We start from the raw sequence: 19,631 nt of genomic DNA, 5'->3' as shown, positions 1-19,631 counted from the left end.
CAAAATGTGTACGGGTCACCATGGTCACATGTGTACGATACAACGAGTCCAACCCAAAAGCGTATGCACGCAATCATTAGGGCTCGGTCTGCTCCGGCCTCGAGGCCGGAGCAAGCAGAACATGTTCTGGCCGACCCAGAACAGGTGCAGCCCCAACCAAACGCGCTGTTCTGGTGAATCCTGTTCTAGGTTGTACCAACCGAACTGATGACCACCGTCTGTAGAATGCAATCACTCAACACTGTTACCGGGGTAACCTGAAATTATTGCAATCGATTTTGTCGAATGTTCGCCCATGTCGAATACCTTGCTGTATCAACCACCCCATGTGATGAGTAGTGTTCAGTCGGATGACTTGTCAGCACAGATAGTCACCCAGTGTCACCCAGTGCTGGTATATCGGCTGTGCTCACGAAGCTAATATTTTCTTTGTGTGTGTGTGTGTGTGTGTGTGTGTGTGTGTGTGTGTGTGTGTGTGTGTGTGTGTGTGTGCGTGCGTGCGCTCATGCGTGTGTGTGCATGTGTGTGCTTGCATTCAGATCTTATATCCTCGCACAGATGTGCTGAATCGTCTAGACCAAAGGCACAAGCCGGTCAACATCCTGCAGCGACGTCGTAGCCTCAAGTCAAACGACGAAGCTGCCTTGATCTGGGACTTGGCTGCATCGGAGCTGGAGCATGTGCGACAAGTGCGAGCACATTTCCTCTCCTCGTATATCCGTGACTGTCGTTCGTCCATGCCCGTTGTGCACGGCCTGTACTGTCATTGCCGTAAGCCACTGTCTGATTGTATGCTGCGCTGTGAAGTGTGCTTGAACTACTACCATCGTGATTGCCTGCACGCCGATGAGACGCCAGATCGCTACGGCCGCCTGCTCTGCTCGCTGTGCAAGCGCTCCGCCAAGCCCATGCTGACTCAGGCCGGAGAGCTGTACGTGGACTTGCGCAACATCAACGTACAGGTGCCGGAGGCTACCTGTCTGCGCGTGCTCATCCAACGTGCCATCCAGTGGCAGATTCAGGCACGACATTCACTCTCGGCTGCGTTGCAGATCTTTGACGAGCGCGACGCGGCGCAAGCCAATCACCTGCGTACGGTTGGTGTGCGTCCATTCACCCCTTCAGCGGCTGAGATGACCAAGATGATGCAGGTGGTGAACAGTGCCGGCTCGGGGGCACACAGTAATCTGGCCGCGGAGAAGCGACCGGTCGACTCCTACCTGTCGGTGGCAGGGCTCAGGTCCCTAGATCCACATGTCATGGAGTCTCTGAGTGGCCGCATCCTCTCGGTGAGTATGTGTGCTCACCTCGAAGAGCTGATGTTACTGGGCGATCTGTTGGAAGTTAGCCTAGATGAAGTGCATCTGATCTGGACCGTGCTCAAAGCCAACCATCAGCAGATGAACAACATTCGTGTCCAGCCTCGTGCGCCCCAAGCTGGCATGGTATGTACACTAATCACGATGCATGTGTTGGGTTGTGCTGTGTTGCTACTTGCATGTACTGACGCTATGCATGTGTTGTGTTGTGCTGTGTTGCTACTTGCATGTACTAACGCTATGCATGTGTAGCGTTGCTATTTCCTGGTAGACCTACCAGGGAGTCATACCCAAACATAAGTGATTTGGGCACGACTCCCTGGTCTGTGCACTTCTCTGTTTTGGCTTCTGCGTGGCACATGGAAAATGGATATGGCGAATCTTTTTGTACACGTTTGAACCCGTCTGTACACAAAACCATGCACCGGTATTCGGATCGCGAGTTCCAGTTATGTTGTATGCGTGAGGTATAGTGTAAATCGGTTACCACCGACTTTCTTCTGGATGGCGAGGGATGCGGGTAAAAGAGGACCTGATAAGCGAAGTCTGGCTATACCATCTTCTTTCTTCTTCTGTGTGTGTCAACAGATTGCCTTCCGGAGTAGCAGCAAAAATGGTCATCGAAGTCCGTCCCCGGAGCCAAAGAAAAAGAGGAAGAAAAGATTGCAGTCTGACGATCCTGCTATGCCGGGTTCCGCTGCCTCCGACAATAGTGATGAACTGTGCGAGGCTAAAGTGTGTCTACGTCCTTCCAAGAACTGCGCGGAGGTCGAGTGGGTGCAGTGTGATGAGTGCAATCTTTGGTATCATCTCCTCTGCATCGACTTGGCACCGCATGTGGCACACAGCGTGGAAAAGTACTCCTGCTTCCGCTGCCAGGAAAAGAAGCCGAAGCCGGCTGCATCTCCCACTGCACCAAAGCCCTATGGTTCTGCTCCGCTCGGCAATCACATGCCAGCAACACTCATTCGCTGACTCCTGTGCTACCACTTGGCAGTTCCGGTTATTTTACTGTAATTGCTCGCCATCTGAGTCTTTGCCACATCTTCTGCCTAAATCCGGTGAAGCCGCAGCTTGCCACAATTGCAGCACATGAATGCTTATTATTCTCCCTGTGCCCTCAGCATCTTATTCTGCTCTATTCGGCTGCTCATGCTCTGCTTGTCTGTCCACCTTGACCTTGCTTTGTTTTTACTTTCTTGACAAATGTATTCACGTTTTGATCTGCATTGGTTTGTGTGTCTGTCCACCTTGACCCGTTCTTGTTTTTACTTTCTTGACAAGTGCATCGACTGATCTGCATTGCAACACGTCCAATTTTTTTAAAAACAAAGTCCAGTTATGCTCATGAAGCAGAAAGTTCATGTGATATCATTCTGTGTTGAGTGACGGTGGATACGTTACTCCTCCCTACGATTTGACATTGTGTTGGACAGTGTTGGTTTGCTTGCTGTGTGGAGTAATGATGATAATAGAAGTGGCTCCACTGTAGTTGTCACTCAGACTATCAATTTTTTAAGGAATACTAACTTTACTATCACACTCATTTCATGTGCAAGTTTTCTACTACACAAAGATGGAGGGCAACTCCATGCAGAGAGTTGAGAGAGAGAGATAGAGAGAGCTAGTTCTAAATTCGTACAGTGAAAAATGTCATAGATTCCATTGAATAAGAACACTTCATCATGATACTAAAATAGACAGAACATAATTACATAATTGTAGGATGAGAACACAATGCAGCGATCAAAGCTAACAAAAATCATCTCAAGGAACACCTGTTGCAGGTAAGAATAGACAAGACTAAAAACGAGAAAGTGTCGGTGGTATGGCTGAAGATTTATAAGAATTTCGTAATATTAGTTTCATGATGTGATTCTCGTTGCACACATTCACATGGAAGGCAGCGCTGTGCTCATATGGGATGATGAGATGTTTTATGTTGGCACTTAACCATAGTAAAAACAATTTTACTAGCACTACTAGCACTACTTGTATTAGTATTCAATATTTAACTCCGACGGTAAAAAACTATCTCTCACGGCGGCGGCAAAGGACGCACACATGCAAATAACGCTCAGCGGGGGCAGGGAAATGATAAGGTGGCAGCAAGGAAGCAATGTAGCCAGCTAGCAACTCACGTGGTCGGTGGCGCCGTGGGTGGTTGTGTGGGACACGTACATGGGTCACAGTCGCCAGCGAAAGGCAGATGGAAGAACAGGTTACCGGCAATGCATAGCAGAATGGTGGTGAACGCATTGAAGTAGATGAAGCGTCGAAACTTCGGATCCAGATCACCTTCTCGATACCATATTATCTGCGTAGTGGCACATGGCAGGACAACCACGCGTGCACACACACACACATTGCGCATACACGCGTGCACACACAATGCAACACCACAACCTGTCAGTGCGAACATTCCTAACGCCTTAGTAAGCAGCATCCCATGTCAGCACCACAAACACCATGTCCGCATCAGGAATCCTAGGCCAGTAAGCGTCCACTCCATGACATCATCCTGAGCTGAAGAAGTAGCAACAGGGAAGTCGCATTATCAGCAGCGGTCCATTCGATCCACAGCAAGTCCCAACAAGAATGTGGCCAAAGTGCTGGAGAAGACTCTTATATGTGACAACGCCATACTGTACACAGACCCAGCACTTTTACGTATCACCATATGGAGTGTGGATTTAGCACATGGTATCGCTGACAGGTACGGCACCACGTGTGCACATCACACTGCTGAGGTGAAGGATGCCACACCACAATAGATGCCCCCCCCCCCCCCCCACACACACCCACACATGACCAGCTGGGGTGGCAAGGCTGTCAAGTTTAGGGTTCACGGCTTGCCACTAAAAGCACCCGTCACGTGCGCCTCCATTTTGGATTATGGACGCGCGCTACAGGCCGCGACAGCGCCTATCGAAGTAAAAAAATATCGACTCGAAGTCTAGCCGGAGAGCGTACTTTTTGAATTTTTCCTTGGCTTCAGTGGCTTCACTGCGATCGGACTTTGCATTTTTCTGACTGACCTGGACTTGATGATGGCGGCGGTGGCGGTCTTGGCGGAAGATCCAGTTCCATCTGAGACACTCTGTCGTCTTTTCTTATCTGCTGAGGTTCTGGCAAAGCGCATCGAACCTGACTAGATGTAGCTGCACGCATCCTTTGTTTGCCCTGCAAATCTCGATCTGTTGCTCTTCTTGCTGTTTGGCCGCTGATGCCATGGAAGAAAATATTCTTCCTGTAAAGAGGCCGAAACTGAGCTAGGGCACGTCAAGATATGTAGGGTATACAAAGAAAAAGAAATGTCATGGTCGTTTCAGCAGCTCACGACAGCCAACACGCTCCATCGTCGGGATTGGAAGTATCCAGCACGGCTGTTCCGAGCGCTGCTGCTCTTGTTATTCTTCTTCTTCAGAAATTCTCCACACCTTGTCGGCCAAAGTACGCGCGCGCGTGCACGGAAAATAGATGCGCTGAGCCGTTTCTTGTTCGACTTTGACAAATAATGGCTTGTTGTTTTGCTCTCGACCTTGGCTATCCTTCTACCGTTCAGTATTTTACGGAAACGCAACGGCTCCCCCTGTTTTTTTAGCCGAACTTTGGCCAAAGTTACTGGAAAACCCGGAACTCGTTTGAAAAAATACGAACGGTGGAAGTCTTGGAACGTCTTTCGTGCGTGTGGATTCAAAAATTCAGGCAGTTTGAGCCAACCGTAATGAATCCCGTAGAGTTGAAAGTGAGTGATATTGATGGGAAAATGCGATTTGAGCACTGACCGATTGTGCGGGACAGTATATGCACGCGCCTGTCACGTGCATGATGTAGCTGGCGACGCTAGCATGCCAATCCGTGAACCCTAAAGTTTCTCATGCTGCACCATCACACAGTGGTGTCATGTTCAGAATTCTTGCACACTTCACACTACACATGGCAGCAAGACTGTGAGCCTACGGGGAGACGTCATACAGTAACCCACTAGAGTCCTGTGGCCTGAGAAATCACAGAACATTCACAGCACGTCACACAAACACTAGGGTGACGGTGGAAGCACCAATAAACAACACAGCACACCATAGGGGGGTATCAACAACTACACAGCACAACTTCACACGGTGACAGTGAGGATCCAGTAAGAATTCCGCAGCCACATAAAAGAGGAAAGCAACTCACCATTACAATTTGGCCGATGACAATGAGCATAAGTGACAATGCATAGAAGATGTTGGTTATCGGGACCTTTTCACCTTTCGCCTTGTTATCGAAGTAGAAGAACGCACTTGCCACAGTGAACTGTGCAGCAAAAGGTGACAGACAGTACACATACCACAATAGAATACCTGTCGCCTCACGCCCCGGGTGAAGCGTTTAAACCTACATTTAGACCTCTGTACAGGCACTGCATGTGTTCAAGACCAGCCTATGCTGAGCCAATAGAAAGCAAACACCAGTATTATTTCATTCCCGTAGCTATGCAAAAGACGTTACTTCAGTAACGTCTGGCACTAGCCAGGGTCCACACAGCTTTAATTCCGTGTGTGTTTGTGCCGTCGGCATGCCTGGCGCTATCCCGTACCTGTCCCGTACCATCAAAGACAGCTGGCCACAATATTCAAATAGGGCTTTCAAATGTAAGATCATACCGTGAAGCAACTTGGAAGAATGAGTATGTATGCGAAGTGTATCGGGGGAATGCATGCAGGCCGATAGTGCGGGTTCGAATCCCAGGTTATGTCTTGAAAAAATAGGAGAAATGAAAAATTTATAACATCCCTATGCTTTTTTTTGCCTAGGTCATCAAGGTGGTAGACGGTGTCGTATTACCCTCGAATGCAAAGAGAAAGTTTGATGTAGCCAATCAATGGAACAAAACATTTCCATCAGTTCTAATGACATGCATGATTGTAGACTCTGACGTGAGGCAAACCAGGGGTTGGATGTCACTTACCCCCGCCACCATCACCACCACCACTTTGTGCTATTTACTGTCTCAACTCTCAAAGTTTATTCCACAAAGCAGATAATGTCAGCTGCGCCCAATAGTGAAAAAAAAACCCTGACACAGATCAAAACCAAATTGAGGAGCGGGTGATCCTGTCTTACCCTGTCTTGGACTTCTCTATCGTAACTTTAATTCGTAAGTACAGTACACGTAGCAGCAGCAGCAGCAGCAGGAGTACTTACAAGCACCATAAACGTCACCGCCCCCGTAAGCACATACTGGATAATGCGATCCTAATACAAAGAAATGTAAACCACCAGTTGCACACATACAATGTAAAAGTAGCAGTGATTATCGCCACAAAAGCCGATGCTTTTCTTCAAAAATTATTTCGATAGGAGCCGCAAATTCATGCATAAACCACAATGCACCATGCATGCTGCCTATGTGTCAACACACTCTTCAAATGCTCAGAATACGATACATCGTTTTTATACACAACTACATAGTATTTGATGACACAGAAAGGGCGCTTGAGGTAACACATCACATCACCCCTCAGCCAGGTATGGTCAGGGCAAGCTTAGTTCTGCTCTTGTTCGTTATCAAGAGTGCAGCACAAGTTGACTTCGTGCTAGAGGAAACCAGTAACTGTGTTCAGTGACTACTGCAATAAGAGACAGGTCAGTGTCAGCAGTGCCGATGGCCTCCAAGCGCGCAGTAGCTAAGAACCAGTTTGGCAGGGCTATGAGGAACGCATCGACCGAAAAGGGAAAAGGGAAGCCGGGATTGGGAAGATCTCTGCACTGCTGAAGGCAAATGATTACCCCGACAATGAAATAAGCCGCGCCATCAAGAATGCTGCTCGCTTCGCAAATGCAACACCCCGCCAGTGGAAGAAACCGGACCAAGTCATCCTGAAGCTGCCGTTCATCAACGAAGCACTGTCCGCTCGGGTTTCTCGACGCGTGCGCCGGTTCAGTCCTGATGTTCGTATTGTGTTCACATCTGGCCCATCACTGAAGAGGAAACTTGTTCGGTCATCATTGTCTGCCCGTGTATGTCCCCGTGAGGTGCAGAGAGCGAAGGTGAAGCGTGGTCGTGGTGCACCGATGGTGTGTAGAGCATGTGATACGGGTATGTCTGATCGTGAATGTGTGGCGAAGCATGTTGTCTACAGTATGATGTGCACGCTTTGTCAAGAGCTCTACGTCGGGGAAGCCGAGCGGCCAGTGCGGGAGCGGTTTCAGGAGCACTACCGGGAAGCGCGGACGATGGTGGAGAAAGCTCCCTGGGGCAACCACTACAAAACCCACCACCGAGAATCTCACACATCATCTTCACAATTTCAGCCCTTCCACCAGGCGAAGATTCTCGGCAGGGAGCCTTCTCTTCCATCACGCAAGTACCTTGAGGCAACAGAGATCAGAAATCGACGACCAAAGGTGAACAGCGACAAGGGTTGGCGCCTTTTGGCATGAATCAAACTTCCCAGCACATGGCTGATCTACAGACTGGGTATTCCACACCTTGTGTTATCACAGCGAGTGCGGGATCTCAGATTCGACATCTCGAATGGATAACCACACCTGACTTGAGAGCTTGAGAAGATTAACGCACTCCATACTTGACTCTTAACCCCCTCCCCTCTCGCCACACAAACACACACATCAACTCAACCATGGCTGTTTCACGCCCACTTTGCACTTGATGAAATGCTCACTTACATTGTTATGTCTTAGTGCTAGCTTATAATGTGTTTCAAATTACATGTAGTAGTGTGAAGTATGTAGTGTGAATTATGTGACTGTTCCTGTACTGTCTTATAAAAGCCAACTTTGTATCATTCTTCTCCTATAATCCCTGATGATGCCCTCCTGGGTGAAAATTTGGACAATTTCAACTGTACGTGGTGTTGCCAAGGACTGTTAGTGTGTTGCGAGTTGGGTATACTGAGAATATGACAAGGCTACAGTGGAGTTTCAAAGTTCTTAATTTTTTCAATGTTCTTTATTTTCATCGTACGATCGCATTGATTGTCCGCAATAAAAAAATAAAAAAACCTTTTCATAGCCACACCCATGTACCTTCCGACGCCCTTGGTAGGCATACCATGAAGCGAGTCTGCAAACGATTAAAATGCTCAAGCACGGGCAGCACTGTGCAAGTGGTCATTCTCTCATCAGTGACGTTTCGCTTTACGTGGCAGAGGATTTCTTAGCGAAGGTTGAGAGTACTCGTGTCCAGGACTCCGTGTGTCGCAAAAGGATAATTATACTCTGCTCTACATTTGCAAAAAAAGAATTCATGTAGAATGTGTTCTTGAGTTTCCTGTTCCGAGTGCGACACGTTTTGAAAGTCTGCTGTCAAATTAGAGATGCCCACTACAGACGTTCTGTCTGCATATACCAATGTAGAGAGCCTCATCTTCAAGTGGACATCCTGCGAAGCTGCAGACCACACACGTGTTCTTAACGTGAGCTCTCTACATTTCACGCATCACAGAACGTTACAATTCGCTCCTAAATTCTAAATTCGCAATTTTCATTTTCTAAAGTCTACTAGTATTGGAAAATTCGGGGCATTGACGAGCTCTCATTGGCCACCATGTATGACTCCCTCCCAGTCAACATAAATGCCAGACTGGTCTCTGTAAAGTCCGACAACATCAACTTCTCAGCATGCAAGTTTCAAAACTAATGAAGAAGTTTGCATTGCCAAAGAACGTACCGATCTCTTCGTCTCGCCGAATAAAGGCTCATTGTCATCCGGATGGTCGCCACCTCTCATCGCTTACACAGTCCAACCCGGCGTACTATCCAGAGATGTTTCTTGATACCTAGCCAATACTTGTTATAATGGCCAAGACGATACAGGATCTGTCGGAAACTACCAGTATTCAAAACCCATGTGTCGATACAAACAGCTCCCAAAAAATTAATGACTTGGAAGCTTCAAGTTTGGGGACAATCTCAGATGAGGGTAAACACGTCCAATGGACAGAACAAATGCATGTACCAGCATCACCTCAAAGGACAGCACTACTGACACAGCAGGGAACTGCCGCCAGCAGTCAACAATTCAAAGAGAGTTCAGACACAAAATACAAAAAATGTTCGTTGTGCATAATGCAGTGCCCGCAGATCGTAGAGGGATTAGAAATTTAGATCAGAGAGATAGGGGTGGTAAAGTGTGTGTAGCTGAAAAGGTAGACCTAGTAGATCTACCTACTGACCCGCGGGCCGCGGAGACATGCATGTGCATGGATGGGATGATGAAGTGATTTCTACACAATGTCATGACATGATGATATTTGTATGACACTTTCGCGCATCAGCTGATGTCATACAACCTGACCAAGCGCGCGGCAAGCCGCAAGACCAAGGCAAGCGGCGAGCGCATGCATGCAGTCACCTGAGGTATATTATGGCACCGCAGGCCGCGCACCTGAGGGCCTTTCTGGAAGCCTTACTCGATCGGATAGAGCGAAACTGAGCACCCTGGGATGCGAGCAGTTTTTAGTACTCCCGGGTCCAAAATCTCACCACCAGGCCGGGCTGATCAAAACGTCTGCCGGGTCTGCAGCCTACAAACGTGGATCTGCCGACACTGTGCTGTCGACGACATGTCCCGCAAGGCACCTTGCGTGAAAGCAAGGAACGCTTTTTTTTAGAAAGGAAGCTTCTTCTCCAAAATTTAAAAAAAATTTAAAATTATTCCTTCTGAAAATCATTTCATCGCGCTCTTGACCTCGAAGCTGACTGCTGAATGCGATTAGGAAAGAAGATTCCTGAAGATGCACCAGACTGGTTCTGGCAAGCCGTCTGTCGTCTGGATATGCACTGTTGTTCGTTATGGTCAGCAATCTTCTTCGTTCGTCCTTTCGTTTTCCTGACCACGATGATGACAAGCAGCTCTCATGCTCAGGTTAGTGCTACTTGTATGTCTGGGCACACAACACATCTGAGATGCACCCACTGACGTTATCGAACTGAAGAATGCAGCAAGGGTTCCTCGGATTCTCTTGATTTCGGAACAAATTCCTTCACTTTCACCCTCTCAGTCTCTTCCCCATGCCCTCCATGCATGCACAATGGAGCTTGCATTTCAAATGTTTTTTTTTACTTTGGCGGTGCGTTCGATAACGTTAGGACAGTCTAAGTTAAGTGTTCTTCTCTTTAGGCTTATTGGGCCTGTAAAAATTCTAAAAAATAGCTTCCAAAATGTAATGCTAAACGCAGGTCCCTATGATTATGAATACGGTTCTGCTGGGCAATGATGTTTGCACCAATCTCCACTCTATGCTGTCACAGCACCCACAACTGACCCTCTCTCTCTCTCTCTCTCTCTCTCTCTCTGATCACTATTTGATAAAGCTAATCTTTAAATCGCTGTTGCACAGGATCTCAGGTGCGAAGAAGCGATGAATCGATACATGGCATTGTGAATAAAAGAAGAACAAATTCACAGTGCACGTGAGACTCGGTTAGAAAGACTGCGTTTCCGCGTTCGTAAGAACGCCACACGTACACCCGGGGATCATGATAAAGAAAATATGTCGTGAAAATGACTGAAAAAAATAAAAATATTTTTCTGTATTTGTGCGGAAAATCACTCCTTGTTCGCACTACAGAATTTGGGCAAATGGTACAGAAAATCGAAGAGGATCAATCAGCTGTGTAGAAGCATTGCAAGTGTAAGCTGAGCGATGAATAGTCTTGTACCAAAGCGAGTGCATGCCGTACCATGACAACATGTACATGTAGCACAAAAAATAATGTCGTGAGTGCAAGTCACACATGTTTTACACTACCAAATGCAGCCACCGACATGCATGTGCGTGTCAAAGAACTTTGTAGTGCAAGTATGCATGCAATGTACACGGCAGTACGCAAAACACTGCAAGATACGGAAAATCAGAAGTCTGAGTACGCAAAACAGACTCAATTGGTGGGCAGCTCTGTACTGGCCTGTACGGAGGGAGTGAATCTCAATGTGTGCAATGCATGGACTTCGGCCGACAGTGAAAACTATGCAAGTCGTGTAGGTTTGCAGGATGAACGTGAGTCCTTTTAGACAAGCGCCTTAGTGAAGTAGTCCACCGAAAGAAGAGTACTTGACACCGCAAAGTGGAGTCTGCGCATACAACAGTGAGGGGGTAAAATTAGCTATGACTGATTCTGCATGTGTGTCACATTACACTAGCAGATAGGCACACGTGTTGTTCCAGAAAGATGCTTACGTCAGTGTCTGAATATGTCATGTACCAGGTAATATTGTTGCCAGGATCTCACGGTGAGAGTCAGACTTGGATATGGTATCAATTAGGGGTGAAACGATTACACTTTTCAACTATCGGTTAACCTACCCTTGTATCGATTCGATTATCGATTATGATTATTGATTACTGCGTCCTAGAAATTGTCGCGCCAGACCAGCACAAAGCATGCCGTGTTGAAATATACACATATACATGTACATACACACGTGCAGATAGACCGCGTACTCTACGCAATGCAGTGGCACATCACGTGCAGGTGCAGACAGTCAGTTTTTAATTTTTTAATTTTTTCACAGCCCTACTGGAAAACATATGGACAACAAAAAGAAACGAGGAAAAGGACAAAGTACAGTATCTAGTAGTGCTGTACATGACATCTTTTGATTCTTGCAGACGTTTCTTTTTTTTAGAATCGCGTAATCGAAACAAACAGCGTAATCGAAATCGTTTCCTTGTTATGATCGATTAGACGGATAACCGATATAATCGTTTCAGCCCTAGTATCAATAGATTATCAATATCATACATCACCACCCAAATTATAATAGCCGAAGGGCCCGCTTGTGTGGTGGTGTATGATTTCGTGAGCAAGATGAAGTGGCTACAGATATGTTTTATAATATAACACCCTAAGAAAAGATCATCAATACTGGGGAAAGTGATTCTGGTAGCATGTTGTATCCAGTGTGGCATGACAGAGACTCCCTCGATTTAGGCTAAGGCCTGTGGAGAATCCATGAATCAATGAATACAATACATACAGGCATCGCAACCTTCGGATTATATGCACTTTTGCTTGCCTCCTGGAGTGTGGTTGTACCTTGGTTCAGTAGACTTTGTTTTTCGAATTCGTTTCTATAACATTAGGTTTCTTTGTGTTGCTGCTATGTCTTTTCATGTGTTTTACAGGATTGCCATCTGTTGATGAATACCACTCTGAGGCACTCTCACGAGCGAAGGTGTTTGAGAATCCATGTCGGAATGATGGTCGTGTTGGCCTAAAGGTGCATTACATTTCCGATGCTCGCCACCTCCACCCTGGAACATGTTCAATTTCTGTTTCTCGTATGGAAGGACCGAACAGGTTGTTTTCCTGCCTCAGTGGACCACTCAAGACTGAACAGCACTGATGGAAGAAGATTTGCCGTGAATCCCGTTCACATAATCAGCCTGTTTAATTGCTGTACTGAGGTGACTGCTTCATACCAATGACCATGCAGCATTAATTTTTGCATAGTACTTTAGTGCCCCTAAAATTGGAGAATATCGAATTTCTCTGCTAGCATTGTGATTCTTTTGTGAATAAACATCACTACTCTTTTTGAGTAGCATAGCAATGACAGAGTTGGTTTGATGTATGACAAAAATGGAGCTGCTTTTTAAACCTGTACTGTATAATCAGTACCGCCGGAAGCAGTTTTTGATCGGTCTGGTAGTTTCATGGCCTTTTATACTTTGTGTGTGATATGGCGGGTACACACGTCCTCCACAGCAGGAAACATGTGTTGGTGGCCAACAAGTTGGTCCGGTGATAACCCGACCAACCAGACTGGTTCCGGTGGGCCTGATAATTGTGGGGTTCATGAGCAGCTCAAGTACTTAGCATGGTTTTGGACATGTCCTCAGTTGAAACCGACTTCACCCAAGCGTTCTCTGAGGGGACCGAGGTCTAATCTATCAGTTCATGTATTCTGTGAAGTGACATGACCATTCGTGGGGACCTTGCTCATAACTGCAAAAGTCCTTGTCTGATTTTTCCGCATCAATTGAACGTTGTACATGTGCATGTAGTGAAAGCCACATGCAAAAGGCTGTTCCATGGCACCATGCCACCAAGCTCTGGGTTCATTGGCTGAAAATATTCTTCGGCACAGTAAAGTCGTGCGCCCAAGAGCGTGGAAGCCTAGAACATCCAGCCTGGAATACTAAGAACACCACAGCCCAAATTTAAGAATTGTGGTGCTGGGTTTGTGCTGTTGTAAAAGACGGGGATTGTTATTGATTGTCATGTTGTACATGTATTTGAGCTTTACCACTACATACACGTCTGTCTATACACAATACTCAATCTGCGGACAGCATGCTGTTTCGCTCATCAATGCAGCACAGAGAAAATGAGGCAGATGAATGTCCTGCTAGAGAGCATCGAATATAGGTATAGAATCATGCCTTGCAGATCTCGTTACGGCCCCTTCGATGCATGCATGTCTGAACATTAGATGGCTGTGTAGCTTCAGTTATCTCAGAATATTTATTTATCCAGCAGCAACAACGTTGGGCACCGATTAACTGACACACAACTATTCACTATAATGAGTATGCGTTGGAACACTTTACCCCGAGTCATACTATAGCAGTGAATGCCATGCATGGGTTTACCTCACAAACTGAATTTCATAATTTGACATCCAAATCACAGAAGAGTGAGTGGTGCTCCAAACTCACTCTATGTCCTGCGAGCTCCAGTAGAATACTTTAATAGAATACTTCTTATAGCACGTTCTTAGAAACAAATCGTATAGGTTTGAGGCTGTCAACCCAGAAATTTGTGATTTCACAGCCATAGATGTTACCAGTCAGGTCACTGTATACAGTAGGTATGCAGAAGAAAATACTAGTAACTCTTTGTGGAAGAGCTGTGCCAAAATGTGTACAGTACAGTAAATTAATAAAAAGTGAGAAAAGCAGTGACAAGGCTGTGCATGATGTAGATCCACCAGTAAGTACAGTGTACCAGTGAAACTGTTGGTATATTACCGGTATACCACTATAATGATGGCATGGCCCATGCCACTACAATCTATTTGCAGTGGGCCGCAGTAGGCCAGTGCAACAGAAAGCAATTCAGTAGCTGTGTGCAATGTGAACATCTATGACATGCAAGTAAACTGCCATACAGCACAGTCGATTACTCTCAGCCCACATAAGTACAATGTAGGCCAATCAGTAGTATAGATACATAGAGCACACTCTGCATCATACATAGTCAGCACCAAATCTATATTGTCGATGTACTTTGCAATGATGAAATGATGGCAAGCGTGCTTGATTCATCATAATGCTGCCTTGAACTTGGTTGGAAGTTAGTTGTAAGTTCAGTGGTCGAGGTAAGCAGAGCTGCTCCAGCTTTCAGAATCCTGCATGAAAAAGGCAGAAAGCAAACCATTGCCTTTGGGTTATCCGTCATAATAATAATAATAAATGTAGGTATAATAGTAGCAAGCTGACGTAAAGAGCCTGTCTTTCAATCCAATAATTCTATCCACTGCATTGACAGACCTGGTGCTTCATTCACCTCTGTTTCTTGCTTTCTCAGAAAACCTACTTCCTCCTTCTGCCATCTAGCTCATGACATACATTTTCTTTACGCCTTTTCAGCCGTGGTCGACTTTCCCTCCTCCTGTTTGATTGGCAATTGCAGTCAACCTGGGGAATACTGACCCTCGATTGTGAATGAAAAAAGTGTCGCTATTGGTGTATTGTTGTTACTCGTGAGGTTGGAAGTATGCAATCAAATGGTCACTAGATCTGAAGATTGTTATTTGCGAGTTGTTTTGTAAACCCGAGGTACATTATTCACAAGTTGGATTGTACATGCTATGGGATGTAGAGTAACTAACCAAACAAGAATGGTGTAACAATGATTGAGTCCATTTCCAATTGGATGAACCTAGAGCGCATGATCCATTCCAGAAAGGCGACTTCAGTGAGTCTTGAATTGTCAGCAGCATCATACTTCCATTGAGCTTTTTTTCTTTTTCGAAACGACCCTCTCTTTTTCAATTCGAACGAAGGTCAACATACGATTATGGCAGGCATCCATGCACTGATCTTCACTGTATACATGTGCATGTATACTGTACTGTAGTCTGTTCAGTCAACTAGTCGTGTTCCACTTGGCTTCCATAGGTGCAACTTGGCTTACGGTAAGTGTCACTACAAGCGCATAGTAGCCCCCCCCCCCCCCCGGGAGTGCGTGTGAACAGGAACTGTGAACTGGTAAAAGAATTATTCGACACCTTCGTTCGTTTCGATGGAGAAGGTTCATTTGGCAAATTGAGGCCTTTCTTTCACCCCTAGCCCCAGGAGCGAAATTTTCACTCCTTGGCTGCCTGTTTGAGCCGTCCTTGTGGAGGGGTTGATTTATGCATGCCCGCATATAGACCTTATTCGATAAACGTCACGATCACGTGAACCGGGGACCAGGGAGCGGCAAGAGACCTGCACTCAGTGCACAGAGGACTCGTCGTGGGAACACAGGAACAGAAAAATACCGGTATTTTACTGCTCCCTTGTACGAACTGGGCCTTTCTTGCCACTTGCTTCACGTACGCGTGCCCCAGCTTACGACAAATCCCTGGAGGCGAGTCCAAAAATCACGTATCTACAATAACATAATGTAACCGTAACTCTACCAATGTTGCGGACGATGACCCCCCCCCCCCCCCGACATACAGAAAGTTGCTATGTCCTGGCCCTCATACAGCATTGCGGAGGCACTGAATCACTTCTGCAAAAAGGACTAGCCGAAAGTGGCACAACAAATTTCTATTCCCAGAAAAGCGGCGTTCCAGCCGAGTTTACCTTCTTATTAAATGGTTTTCTCGGTTGGGATTTCATACCTGACAACCATCCCGACATCGAGGGCGGTCATAGGCACCCAAAAGAGCATTAGTTCCATGCCTCACCGCGAGGTATATTTGTATACATTTTCATGCCTGGGTATGTCATTCCATTTCAGGTTTGCAAAGGTCGGCAGGTATGGGATTTGTAGAGTGACCAGTTCTGACTATTGCCACCTGCTGCGCAGAAGTGTCATTCCTACATCCTGGCTGCAAACATACCTCCCCCCCCCCCCCCCCCCCACACACACACACCACCAACAATGTTGGATCCTATTTACAGGACCTCACTCTATATGAAAGTGTAGCAGAGGCACTGCCAAAGTATAAAAACAACATTTGAAATGCAAGCTCCATTGTGTATGCATGGAGGGCATGGGGAAGAGACTGAGAGGGTGAAAGTGAAGGAAATTTGTTCCGAAATCAGCAAGAGAATCCGAGGAACCCTTGCTGCATTCTTCAGTTCGATAACGTCAGTGGGTGCATCTCAGATGTGTTGTGTGCCCAGACATACAAGTAGCACTAACCTGAGCATGAGAGCTGCTTGTCATCATCGTGGTCAGGAAAACGAAAGGACGAACGAAGAAGATTGCTGACCATAACGAACAACAGTGCATATCCAGACGACAGACGGCTTGCCAGAATCAGTCTGGTGCATCTTCAGGAATCTTCTTTCCTAATCGCATTCAGCCGTCAGCTTCGAGGTCAAGAGCGCGATGATATTTTCAGAAGGAATAATTTTAAATTTTTTAAATTTTGGGGAAGAAGCTTCCTTTCTAAAAAAAAGCGTTCCTTGCTTTCACGCAAGATGCCTTGCGGGACATGTCGTCGACAGCACAGTGTCGGCAGATCCACGTTTGTAGGCTGCAGACCCGGCAGACGTTTTGATCAGCCCGGCCTGGTGGTGAGATTTTGGACCCGGGAGTACTCATAACTGCTCGCATCCCAGGGTGCTCAGTTTCGCTCTATCCGATCGAGTAAGGCTTCCAGAAAGGCCCTCAGGTGCGCGGCCTGCGGTGCCATAATATACCTCGTCACCTGGTCACACAGTGAGTCGACTGCATGCTCGCATGACATCGATTAAAAAATTTGAAATACATCGCCAAGAGTTCATACTCTTGATTGGTATCCGTACTATAATTATTTAAACAAGATTTAAGAGTACATAACTTTTGGCTAGGGTGAGTGTGTGTGCACATGTGTGTGTTTGAGTTGGGAGTCTTCTCTGCGAGTTGTTTTTAGTTCTACTGTAGTTTTTGTAAACAAGTTTTATCCTTCTCACAGTAGCATGGCCAAACTACACCCGACCATCGCGATCTCCGACGCCTTTCTCGCCGGTATATCATTACTGGTGGCCATAAAGATGCTCAGGGGAGGCTCTTATCCGCCTGGATTCCCTTTTGGATTGATATTGACGGCGACCGCTGCTGGATTGGGTGTGTTGAGGTTTGGCTTCAGCCCTGACGTCATTCACATGCACCAGTCAATGTTCTGCTTGGTTATTACTCTTGGAGTGCCGTTTATTATGCTGAACTTGGCTGCCAGCTCACTGCCGCAGTTTGAGAGGTTGCTGGAGTCAATGCTATCCACCAAGCTTGTTTTACTGGTAGCCTTCATTGGCGCAGTTGTGCTTGTATTGTCGCAAAGGAACCAGAAGCTTACCGAGCAGGTTGGCACTATCGTCCTGGTTGGGTCCGTAGTGGTAGCTCTGGTCTGTTCAGTATGGCATTGGAACAGCACATCACTGGCCATTGTGGCAATCTATATGCTCACCGGCCTGCTGGGTGGGGACGTGGACGGGGAGCTTCTGGGTGTGGGTAACGTCAACTGGTTGCATTACCTGCTTTGTGTGGCTAACACTCTCCTACTATATGTGTGAGATGTCTTCTGCACCAGTACGCTTTCTGTTTTGGAGATCAGAGTCCACAGCAGCTCAGCATGCGGTGTGTCGGTAGCGTGTTGGAATGCAGGCCTCTGGTCACGCGGGGTTCTTTGCTTCCACTGCACCCTGTTGCCTGAGCAGCTCCTTGCACTTCGTTGCTGGCGTTAAGATGCCAGCTATGGTTACGTTTCCGCAGCACGGGCACCATGCGGATGACCTTGGGTATGCTGCAACACTGGCAGACTTGTGGTGTCTGACGACCAAGTGATTTTCAACTTGTGCCGGTACCTGCCGTGCTTATCAATGCATGGCGTATCCGGATGGATGTAGTCTCACAATGGATTGTGCCAGAATTCCAAGATGTTATATCAACAGAGGTGTGTATTATGATACCTGGCGGGAGTGAGTGACCCTAACTGGCGTATCATCATCTTTCACTCCAGGATGAGATGCTTTTCATGCTTGGTGCTTCATTTTGCCAATTTTAATTTAGCTTTAATTAAGTCTCGGGAGGGACATTTCGCTTCACAAAGTGTTCCCTAAGAAGACAACTTTAGAGAACACATGAGTTGCTTTTCATGCTTGATGCTTCAGCGAAATGTAACTACAGAATGACAGAATGCAAGTGACCATCAATTTGAATAGAAAAAAGCATGAAAATGCTCAAATTGATGGTCACTTGCATTCTGTTATTCACTCTTCTGTCTTCATCATGGCATTTATTATTTATTTCTGTGAATTACGCGATCTTCTTTTGTAGTTCTTATTATTATTTGCCATGGCGACCCCCGTAAGTCCACATAAGGCCACCCTTTGTTAATTCATTGTTTAACGTCCTTTTTTTCGCGAAAAGGTACGCGGGAGGGCGGAAAAAAAACAAAAGCCCATTCCAAAAACTGGAAACCCCAATCAAACATTTTGACCAGTAAAGCATGTGATATATACAATATTTCTGGGTCTAACGGCACTTGCAGGCATAGAACAACACTCTTTGATGGTACATTGGAGCACATGCCTGATGAATCCAACAAAACAGGTACATAGCATGGAGTTAGCATGTCATGAACTCATTACATCTGGATTTTTACTAGGGCACACACTGTACGATATTTAAAAGCCAACAAAAAAAGAAAAAGAACACAAGACAAAGGCATGCCCGGGAGGCAAGATTATAAGTTTAATTAAGGTCATGATCGGCACACTGTGAAACCACACAATCATGTATTTACAACTTCGCATATTATTGGTACTATACTCGTACTACTACTTTCTTGGTTTTTTTTCCGGTCGGAGGCAAAAAGGTACGCGGGCGCGGACGTTAAACAACGAAAAAAGAAAGGGTGGCCTAACTGGCAGGGCAGGGTTGGGCCATTTTTCCATTATTATTTGCCATGGCGACCCCCGTAAGTCCATGTAGCTGGCAGGGCAGGGTTAGGCCTTTTTAGTAAAAAAACAAAAATCATTCAAATAGGGCTTTCAACTGAACGAATATTCGGTATACATGTATTCGTTTCACCATTAAAATTTAATCTCTATCCGTAAAAAAAGTCTTGGTGATCAAAGCTTCTGTAGTTCG

The 19,631-nt window shown here is 46.3% G+C and overlaps 2 protein-coding genes and 1 long non-coding RNA gene across 3 annotated transcripts in view; 1 reads left to right on the top strand and 2 right to left on the bottom strand.

The window, feature by feature from the left end:
- Positions 1 to 2,735, top strand: part of LOC135808796 (lysine-specific demethylase 5B-like) — a 21,992-nt gene extending 19,257 nt beyond the window's left edge. The window contains exons 28-29 of the mRNA XM_065322022.1: positions 540 to 1,445; positions 1,908 to 2,735. Of these exons, the coding sequence (XP_065178094.1) occupies positions 540 to 1,445; positions 1,908 to 2,294 (1,293 nt within the window). The 3' untranslated portion in view covers positions 2,295 to 2,735. The remainder of the gene's footprint in view (positions 1 to 539; positions 1,446 to 1,907) is intronic.
- Positions 2,736 to 2,979: 244 nt separating this feature from the next.
- LOC135808797 (transmembrane protein 243-like) lies at positions 2,980 to 9,407 on the bottom strand. Its single transcript, XM_065322023.1, has 4 exons — positions 9,001 to 9,407; positions 6,513 to 6,563; positions 5,502 to 5,621; positions 2,980 to 3,636 (listed from the first exon to the last, which is right to left on the bottom strand). The coding sequence occupies exons 1-4, from the start codon at positions 9,058 to 9,060 to the stop codon at positions 3,457 to 3,459; spliced, it is 411 nt and encodes a 136-aa protein (XP_065178095.1). The 5' UTR covers positions 9,061 to 9,407; the 3' UTR covers positions 2,980 to 3,456.
- Positions 9,408 to 14,637: 5,230 nt separating this feature from the next.
- Positions 14,638 to 17,045, bottom strand: LOC135810738 (uncharacterized). Its single transcript, XR_010552355.1, has 2 exons — positions 16,701 to 17,045; positions 14,638 to 14,688 (listed from the first exon to the last, which is right to left on the bottom strand). It is a non-coding gene; the product is annotated as an uncharacterized LOC135810738 (long non-coding RNA).
- Between the last annotated feature and the right edge of the window lie 2,586 nt (positions 17,046 to 19,631).

Source organism: Sycon ciliatum, chromosome 2 (genome assembly GCF_964019385.1).
Source record: "Sycon ciliatum chromosome 2, ocSycCili1.1, whole genome shotgun sequence".
NCBI lineage: Eukaryota > Metazoa > Porifera > Calcarea > Leucosolenida > Sycettidae > Sycon > Sycon ciliatum.
This window is presented reverse-complemented; position numbering and strand designations above follow the sequence as displayed.